Source organism: Acanthochromis polyacanthus, chromosome 19 (genome assembly GCF_021347895.1).
Source record: "Acanthochromis polyacanthus isolate Apoly-LR-REF ecotype Palm Island chromosome 19, KAUST_Apoly_ChrSc, whole genome shotgun sequence".
NCBI classification, from domain to species: Eukaryota; Metazoa; Chordata; class Actinopteri; family Pomacentridae; genus Acanthochromis; species Acanthochromis polyacanthus.
In genome coordinates, this window is record NC_067131.1 from 27,119,032 (window position 1) to 27,128,633 (window position 9,602).

Below are 9,602 nucleotides of genomic sequence, written 5' to 3' on the forward strand. Positions count from 1 at the left end.
CCCTCGTGACAGCTTCGCACACACTCAGCGTTCTTTCAGACAGCTTCATGAGGTCAACAGCTGAAACTTTACCAACAATTCTGAAAGAGTTCCCACACAGGGTCAAGGAGCTAAAGTATCGTCCAAAACCAAAAATGAAATGGCAAGAAAATGATCTGAGTTTTATGTTGTTGCTTTTTTGTTTGTGAAACTCATTTCTCCTTTTGGTATAATTGTAATTCCAATTACCAAAATGAAGACATAAATGTGGTGGTGGTGCATATGAGAGACAGTTTCATCACAGCTGGGTTTTGCAACAGCACCTGAAGTCATTTTCAAAACTGGGTAGATCCAAACTTTTAAAAACTTTCTCCGTGTACATAAAATCTACATTCCCACATATGCAGTGGTGCGTTTCTGTTGAACTGATTACGTTTGCATTGAAACAAGCTCATCTGTGTTTGTCCTCTCCTCAGCTGCTCCTCTGGACAGCATCCAGTCGCTGGCCGCCTACTACGTGAACTGCGTCAGGCAGGTTCAGCCGGATGGGCCGTATAGAATCGCCGGCTACTCCTTTGGTGCTTGTGTAGCGTTTGAAATGTGCTCTCAGCTGCAGACCCAGAATCAGCGCGTGGAGTACCTGTTTCTGTTTGACGGATCACACTCCTACGTGGCAGCGTACACACAGGTCAGAGGAAAGCGCTGATGCACTCACATGCAAAAAAAACAGTAAATCCACGACGTGACGTAGCAATTCTGACAGATACATTACACAAATTCCATTTCATTTTATTTAGATAGGCCAAATCTTAACATATGTCATCTCATAGCACTTAACCCCTTAAGCTTCAGTGTACCGCCGGCGGTACACCTACTAATTTGCATAGGAATTTCAAGAATGTCCGACGGCTGCAAACGCGATTATACAAACACTATACGCCGATGGAAAGCTTAGATTCTCATGAATCCGCCGGTATAAACCACTTTCAGATGCGATTACCACAGCGGGTGAGAAAAACACATTTGTCCGACAAAAACAAATATTCATCCATCCGTTCTCTATACACGGCTTCAACGCACACAGCGCGACTCACATTTCCGGGTTCATTATTACACACAAAAAAAAAGATTCCACAAAAAACAGCCATAATCCAACCTTTTACATCCAGATGACACAAGCCAGTAAACTATTTTATCCAAAACATGTCCTGAAGTCGGTATAAAATCCCCGAATCGGTCATTTTCAAGGAAATGCACCTCGCGATGCCCGTCCAATATTCCCTGTATTTTTCGTAATTTTTTTTATTTAAAAATAGAATATTAGCGATTTTTTTTGTACTGAAAACGGCTGGAATTGACTGAAGCTTAAAGGGTTAATATACTTAACAGCCTTAAAATTTGTAAAGAGAAATTACAACAACTCCTCATGATTCTTTTGGAGCAAACACAATAGGAAACACATTATATTGGGTAGTTTTACACTGCCTAACATGAGCAGAATCAATCAAGACAAACTATGAATATTATGATTTGATAAGGCGAAACACATTCGGAAGTAAAGTTGAATATGTGCATCAGATCATGATGTCGTTTAGGGACAGGTGGAGGTTAAAGTGTCATAAGTTAACCTGCTGTTTGATTTGCAGAGCTACAGAGCTAAACTGACACCAGGCAAAGAGTCTGAAGCTGAAACTGAAGCTCTGTGTGCCTTCATCCAGCAGTTCACCGGCATGGAATACAACAAGGTACACAAGCTTGGACATGTTACACACACACTGATGCTCGGCACACGTTTCCATCAGTCAGACAATTTAAATGAATGGAGGTTTTAGCTAGTGTTACTAGTGGTGATATCCAACAAGAACAGAGGGGAATTCTTGGACATGTTGCACTGAAATTATGAGCACTTTAATGTTGAGTGATGATGCATGTCTGTTCTGTAAACCTCTCCAGCTTCAGATTATTTCATAGACACAGTACAGACCTGTATGTGTTCGTCTGGTGATGTCCTCCTCTTATTCTGCAGCTTCTGGAGACTCTTCTCCCGCTGTCCGACCTGGAGGCCCGTGTCAACGTGGCGGTGGACCTGATCACCTCCAGGCACAAAAACATCAGCCGAGACTCGCTGCACTTTGCGGCCACCACGTTTTACTACAAGCTAAAGGCTGCTGACGGCTACGTGCCTGCAACAAAGTACCATGGCAACGTGACGCTACTTCGGGCCAAAACCAGCAGCGAATACGAACAAAACCTGGGAGCTGACTATAAACTTAGCGAGGTAATGTACACATGAGCGCACATCTATTCAAGTTTCATAGCATGTGTTTTTAAAAATGTTGTGTGAAACCTACATACATGTAGTATGTTTATCAGATGCAATATCAGAGCAGGTGCTGTGTTCACGTTGTGTGTTTGTCTGTGTGTGTCATCAAACACACGTCACACTCACAGTCCTGACAACATAGCACTTAACAAAGTTAACTAGGCTGACTGAACCACAATAAAACACTAATAACACTGTAACACTAACATAAACCACAATAATGACATGTAAACCCCCAACACCCTGAACTCCCATGGTGCATTGCAGCACAACACTTCAGTCATAGCAACAGGCTCTGCGATCGCTTCATTATTTTAGTTATTGTTGCAGCAAAATAAACATTTTCTGGCCGAAAAAATATATTCAAAATAGTAATTAAAACAATTTAATCGAAATGAAATGCGTAGCGTACAGCGCTGGATGCTGATTTCCTCTGTATTTCCCAACCACAGCAGTTTTCAACTTGCTCCACACGTTGCTACCGCACATTAGCCTTTAGCACATCCTCCTGAGTTTGTCCGTCCATGACCAGCTGCACCTTACTGTTATCAAATGTGACAACTAGTCTTTAAATCTTCTTCCGAAACGCTAAAAAGCTTCTGTTTGGTGTGTCTTTGTTCAGGTGTGTGATGGCAAAGTGTCAGTCCACGTCATCGAGGGAGACCACCGCACTTTCCTGGAAGGAGAAGGAGTGGAGTCTATCAGCAGCATCATTCACAACTCCCTGTCTGAGCCGCGGGTCACCCCAAGGGAGGGCTAAACATCTCCACTCCCACCTCCACGCTGTTTCCACGTCTCACAACATTCCCAAACTCTTCTTCCAGTTAATTGAGGATGTGTAGGTTTACCTTACATTTTCAAATCTCAGTGATAGGTCAAAGTAACAGACGGCCGCTAACCTGTCACACTAATATGTGCTGTGAGTTTGTACAGTATAGTAAGATATTCTGAAATATGTCATTACGTTGCCATTCATCGTTTTTTTTTTTTATTATTGTAGTACGCAGATCTGTTTCAAGCCACCAGTGCAGTGGTGGTTCAGAAAGTGCCTGTTCAGTAGGCTGCTTACAGCTTTCCAAATATCCTCCAAACTACTTCACATCAGCACTGACTGCGTAGAATTATCAAAACATGGATATTTAAACTCTGTTTGGGAGTCTAACCGGTATTAGGTATCTGACAAATACTTTCATTAATCTATTAATGTTTTTGTTTTTAATTAGTCGAAGTACCTAAATGAAAACTGTACAGTTTCTACTGTTGTCAGGTTACTCAGTCATTTGATTGGCTCGTGCAGTTTGTTGAATTTGGTTGTGGTAAAAGTCAAAGCTCTTATCCCTTTTTTTTCCCGTTAATGTTTGCAGTAAATTCTGATGTAGCATAGCATGTGTAGATGGTTGTAGGCTGTCCTTCATGTTCTTCTAACATCCAAACAGCTGTGACGTGCTGCACAGAGCTGTAACTCATGTAGATGTAGGACTTCTCTCACTGGATATGCACACAAACTGCTCACGTTCCATTTCTCCTGACTTATCACTTGAAAAATTTGACCCTTTGTTACTGGTAATACAAACTGGGGGAGGGGGGGGGGGGCAGTGTTTTCTTTCTTTCTTTAGTATTTGTTCATTTAGTGAAAGAGGAACGCGTTTACTTGTGAATCCTGTGAGGATACATTCATAGTTTACTTTTTGTGTTCGTAGTTTTACTCCATCAGCAGCTGTTAAAAACATAAAGCTAAACCAAAACTCACCATAATAATGGAAAGCTTCTACAACCTTTAAATCGCTCTGAATGTGATGCATGAATTCTAACGACAGTAATAATAATAAAGTTTTGAATCACTGTGGGCCATAGTGGAATATAAAACAGATAGTTTTGACAGGAGACGGTGAGGAAACTATTTTAAAAATGTGGTCACAAGTTTTGTTTCATAGTTTGAAGAGTAAAGAATTCCACTCTACTTCTCCTGTTACGGTACTGTCAGTTTGTAGGACCTGATTATTGGTAGCACTGAGCAAATCATTGTTATTGCTGCAGTTTACTGTGTGTTACAAGCAGCAAACATGAAAAACATGGTTTCACCTTTCAAGAAAATGTTTTGGGCGACCTCGTGTACATCGACACATTTATTACCGCTGGTTGCTGTCCTGCTTTTTTCAAATGAAATCTGTGGAAAGCAAAGACGTCGGTAGATATACTGGTTCCTCAGCTGGTTCTTATTGATGTCGACACAGAGATGATTTTGTCAATTGCTCTGTTTTATAACAAATGAACTTTTGTGTGAACACATGGTGAATGGTTTTGTTCTGAGGGTCTAAACTAGCCACCGTTACTGAATTTTAACAGAGACGATGATGTAGTAAATGTTTAAATGTTTTAGTCAAAGCTTGGGAATGACTGGCGCCTGCCGGATGTGAAGAGTGGAACTGAAAGGCCGTGTCCTCGAGCCGTCTCCACTTACCTCATGTGCTTCATGACCCCCAGCAAGCAGCCCAATCCCACAATGCAACAGTTTGACCTCTGAGACCTCCAGTGTGGTCAGTGAAGGGTCCACTGATTGCACCATGTGACAGTGTAGTCCACTCTTGTAATATTTCCAGGATGTATTGAATAACTAATAAAGGCATCTCACTAATCACTTTGCGTTGTTTTTGTTTTGTTTTTGTCATAGAACTAAACATGATGAATGATATTTCTTTCCATCAGGATGGTCCACAGGCACAATGTGTACTCTATACTACAATGCAATAGGGCAGAGCAACCTTTATTTGAGGCTTAAAAATAAAAGTTATCAAAATGCTCCGCAAAAGTCTGAAGGCGTAGAAATGACGACCCCTGGAAATTTACAATTCACCATGAACCAGGAAATGCTGTGTAACTGCCCTGAACATGCTCCAATCTGTCTCAAACTTTACATTATGATCAATGTCCTGCCCTGATCACATTCACGTGTCGATTTAAAGACATAGTCATAGCGACGCCTGCTGGATGGAGCAGGTGAGCCACTGCTCACACCCATTTGCTTTGAACCCCTTCACACGTTGGGTTGTTGTAAACTTTCTCTTTAAAATAAATCCTCGTCTAACCCTCTGGAAACCAGCGTTTGGACTGCTTTTGTTTTGCTCATCATGTACTTCAGACCGCCTGGACAGAACAAGGTTTTGTGGACTAAAGGCTATATTATGACCTTTTTTTCCACATTTTGGACGACATACAACTATTGGTTGAGTCATAGCTTCTTATTTTGCATCTTTAATGTTCTGTCGACTTGTCTTAGAGTATTGAAGCCCTTTTGCTACCTGTCACCACTTCCTAATGTGTATGTCACCCAGCAAAGTGATGGTTGAGGTGGAATTTGCCAACCTTCTCTTATTTATACGGTAATGGCCTATAAATTGTAAGTTTCATTAGCTCCGCTCTCCACTTGTCTCGACTCCGATCTAACCCGTTCTGCTCTTCTGTCGACTCCACTGCTGTCAACTCGGTCCTGTTTGCAAAAATATGTTTTTGTGATATTTTGGTCAACATACTAAACTATGACATTTATGTGATATTTTAGTAGACATACTAAACTATGACATTTTTGTGATATTTTGGACGACATACTAAACTAGAAAAGCACTCAGAGAGCGCAGACCTCCGCCAAGGATGTTTACATTCCCATGGAACATCGTATTCACATACATTTATGTATGATTTAGAACATTTTGGACGACATACTAAACTATGATGTTTTTGTCCGTTTTTGGACGACATACTAAACTATGACTTTTTTGTCACATTTTGGACGACACACTACACTATGATGTTTTTGTCATTTTTTGGACGACATACTAAACTATGACGTTTTTGTCAGTTTTTGGACGACATACTAAACTATGACGTTTTTGTCAGTTTTTGGACGACATACTAAACTATGACGTTTTTGTCACATTTTGGACGACACACTACACTATGACGTTTTTGTCCGTTTTTGGACGACATACTAAACTATGACTTTTTTGTCCCATTTTGGACGACATACTAAACTATGACTTTTTTGTCCCATTTTGGACGACATACTAAACTATGACTTTTTTGTCCCATTTTGGACGACACACTACACTATGATGTTTTTTCCACATTTTGGACGACATACTAAACTATGACGTTTTTGTCAGTTTTTGGACGACACACTAAACTATGACGTTTTTGTCAGTTTTTGGACGACATACTAAACTATGACGTTTTTTTCCACATTTTGGACGACATACTAAACTATGACTTTTTTGTCACATTTTGGACGACATACTAAATAAACTATGACATTTTTGTCACATTTTGGACGACATACTAAACTATGACTTTTTGTCCCATTTTGGACGACATACTAAACTATGACTTTTTTGTCAGTTTTTGGACGACATACTAAACTATGACTTTTTTGTCAGTTTTTGGACGACATACTAAACTATGACGTTTTTGTCACTTTTTGGACGACATACTAAACTATGACTTTTTTGTCCCATTTTGGACGACATACTAAACTATGACGTTTTTGTCAGTTTTTGAACGACATACTAAACTATGACGTTTTTGTCAGTTTTTGAACGACATACTAAACTATGACGTTTTTTCCACATTTTGGACGACATACTAAACTATGACTTTTTTGTCACATTTTGGACGACATACTAAATAAACTATGACTTTTTTTGTCACATTTTGGACGACATACTAAACTATGACTTTTTTGTCCCATTTTGGACGACATACTAAACTATGACTTTTTTGTCAGTTTTTGGACGACATACTAAACTATGACGTTTTTGTCACATTTTGGACGACATACTAAACTATGACGTTTTTGTCACTTTTTGGACGACATACTAAACTATGACTTTTTTGTCCCATTTTGGACGACACACTACACTATGATGTTTTTTCCACATTTTGGACGACATACTAAACTATGACGTTTTTGTCAGTTTTTGGACGACATACTAAACTATGACGTTTTTTCCACATTTTGGACGACATACTAAACTATGACTTTTTTGTCACATTTTGGACGACATGCTAAATAAACTATGACTTTTTTGTCACATTTTGGACGACATACTAAACTATGACTTTTTTGTCCCATTTTGGACGACATACTAAACTATGACTTTTTTGTCAGTTTTTGGACGACATACTAAACTATGACGTTTTTGTCACATTTTGGACGACATACTAAACTATGACGTTTTTGTCACATTTTGGACGACATACTAAACTATGACGTTTTGTCACTTTTGGACGACATACTAAACTATGACGTTTTTTGTCACATTTTGGACAACATACTAAACTGTGATGTTTTTTGTCACATTTTGGACGACATACTAAACTATGACGTTTTTTTGTCACTTTTTGGATGACATACTAAACTATGACGTTTTAGTCACATTTTGGACGACATACTAAACTATGACGTTTTTTGTCACGTTTTGGACCACATACTAAACTATGACGTTTTAGTCACATTTTGGACGACATACTAAACTATGATGTTTTTTGTCACATTTTGGACGACATAAACTATGACGTTTTTGTCAGTTTTTGGACGACATACTAAACTATGACGTTTTTGTCAGTTTTTGGACGACATACTAAACTATGATGTTTTTTCCACATTTTGGACGACATACTAAACTATGACGTTTTTGTCACATTTTGGACGACACACTACACTATGACTTTTTTGTCAGTTTTTGGACGACATACTAAACTATGACGTTTTTGTCACATTTTGGACGACATACTAAACTATGACGTTTTTGTCAGTTTTTGGACGACATACTAAACTATGACGTTTTAGTCACATTTTGGACGACATACTAAACTATGACGTTTTTTGTCACGTTTTGGACCACATACTAAACTATGACGTTTTAGTCACATTTTGGACGACATACTAAACTATGACTTTTTTGTCACATTTTGGACGACATACTAAACTATGACGTTTTTGTCACTTTTTGGACGACATACTAAACTATGACGTTTTTGTCACATTTTGCACGACACACTACACTATGATGTTTTTGTCACATTTTGGACGACATACTAAACTATGACTTTTTTGTCACTTTTGGACGACATACTAAACTATGACTTTTTTGTCAGTTTTTGGACGACATACTAAACTATGACGTTTTTGTCACATTTTGGACGACATACTAAACTATGACTTTTTTGTCACATTTTGGACGACATACTAAACTATGACGTTTTTGTCACTTTTTGGACGACATACTAAACTATGACGTTTTTGTCACATTTTGCACGACACACTACACTATGATGTTTTTGTCACATTTTGGACGACATACTAAACTATGATGTTTTTGTCATTTTTTGGACGACATACTAAACTATGATGTTTTTCCACATTTTGGACGACACACTACACTATGATGTTTTTGTCATTTTTTGGACGACATACTAAACTATGATGTTTTTGTCAGTTTTTGGACGACATACTAAACTATGACGTTTTTTCCACATTTTGGACGACACACTACACTATGATGTTTTTGTCATTTTTTGGACGACATACTAAACTATGATGTTTTGTCACTTTTTGGACGACATACTAAACTATGACGTTTTTGTCACATTTTGCACGACACACTACACTATGATGTTTTTGTCACATTTTGGACGACATACTAAACTATGATGTTTTTGTCATTTTTTGGACGACATACTAAACTATGATGTTTTTTCCACATTTTGGACGACACACTACACTATGATGTTTTTGTCATTTTTGGACGACATACTAAACTATGATGTTTTTGTCAGTTTTTGGACGACATACTAAACTATGACGTTTTTTCCACATTTTGGACGACATACTAAACTATGACGTCTTTGTCACTTTTTGGACGGCATACTAAACTATGATGTTTTTGTCAGTTTTTGGACGACATACTAAACTTTGACGTTTTTGTCACTTTTTGGACGACATACCAAACTATGACTCAGGGAGCACAGACCTCCGCCAAGGATATTGACATTCCCATGGAACATTGTATTGTCATAGATTTATGTACGATTTAGAAACTGAAGTATTGTATTGTATCTTCATGGAAACATAAGACGTATATTTTCATGAACAATTTTATTCCATCTTAATTAATCAACAGGGAGAGAGGAAAACAGGAAACTCATGCAGTAAAGCAGTGGTTGGCAACTGGCGGCCCGCGGGCCAAAACTGGCCCGTCAGGAATAATATCTGGCCCGCCAGATGATTTTGAAAATTTGATTTTTC

At 38.6% G+C, this 9,602-nt stretch overlaps 1 protein-coding gene across 1 annotated transcript in view; it reads left to right on the forward strand.

Moving 5' to 3' along the window:
* Window positions 1-4,940, forward strand: part of fasn (fatty acid synthase) — a 46,211-nt gene extending 41,271 nt beyond the window's left edge. Inside the window, exons 39-42 of the mRNA XM_022190836.2 lie at window positions 456-667; window positions 1,626-1,724; window positions 2,006-2,257; window positions 2,925-4,940. Coding sequence (XP_022046528.2) covers window positions 456-667; window positions 1,626-1,724; window positions 2,006-2,257; window positions 2,925-3,062 — 701 coding nt within the window. The 3' untranslated portion in view covers window positions 3,063-4,940. The remainder of the gene's footprint in view (window positions 1-455; window positions 668-1,625; window positions 1,725-2,005; window positions 2,258-2,924) is intronic.
* Window positions 4,941-9,602: the final 4,662 nt, after the last annotated feature.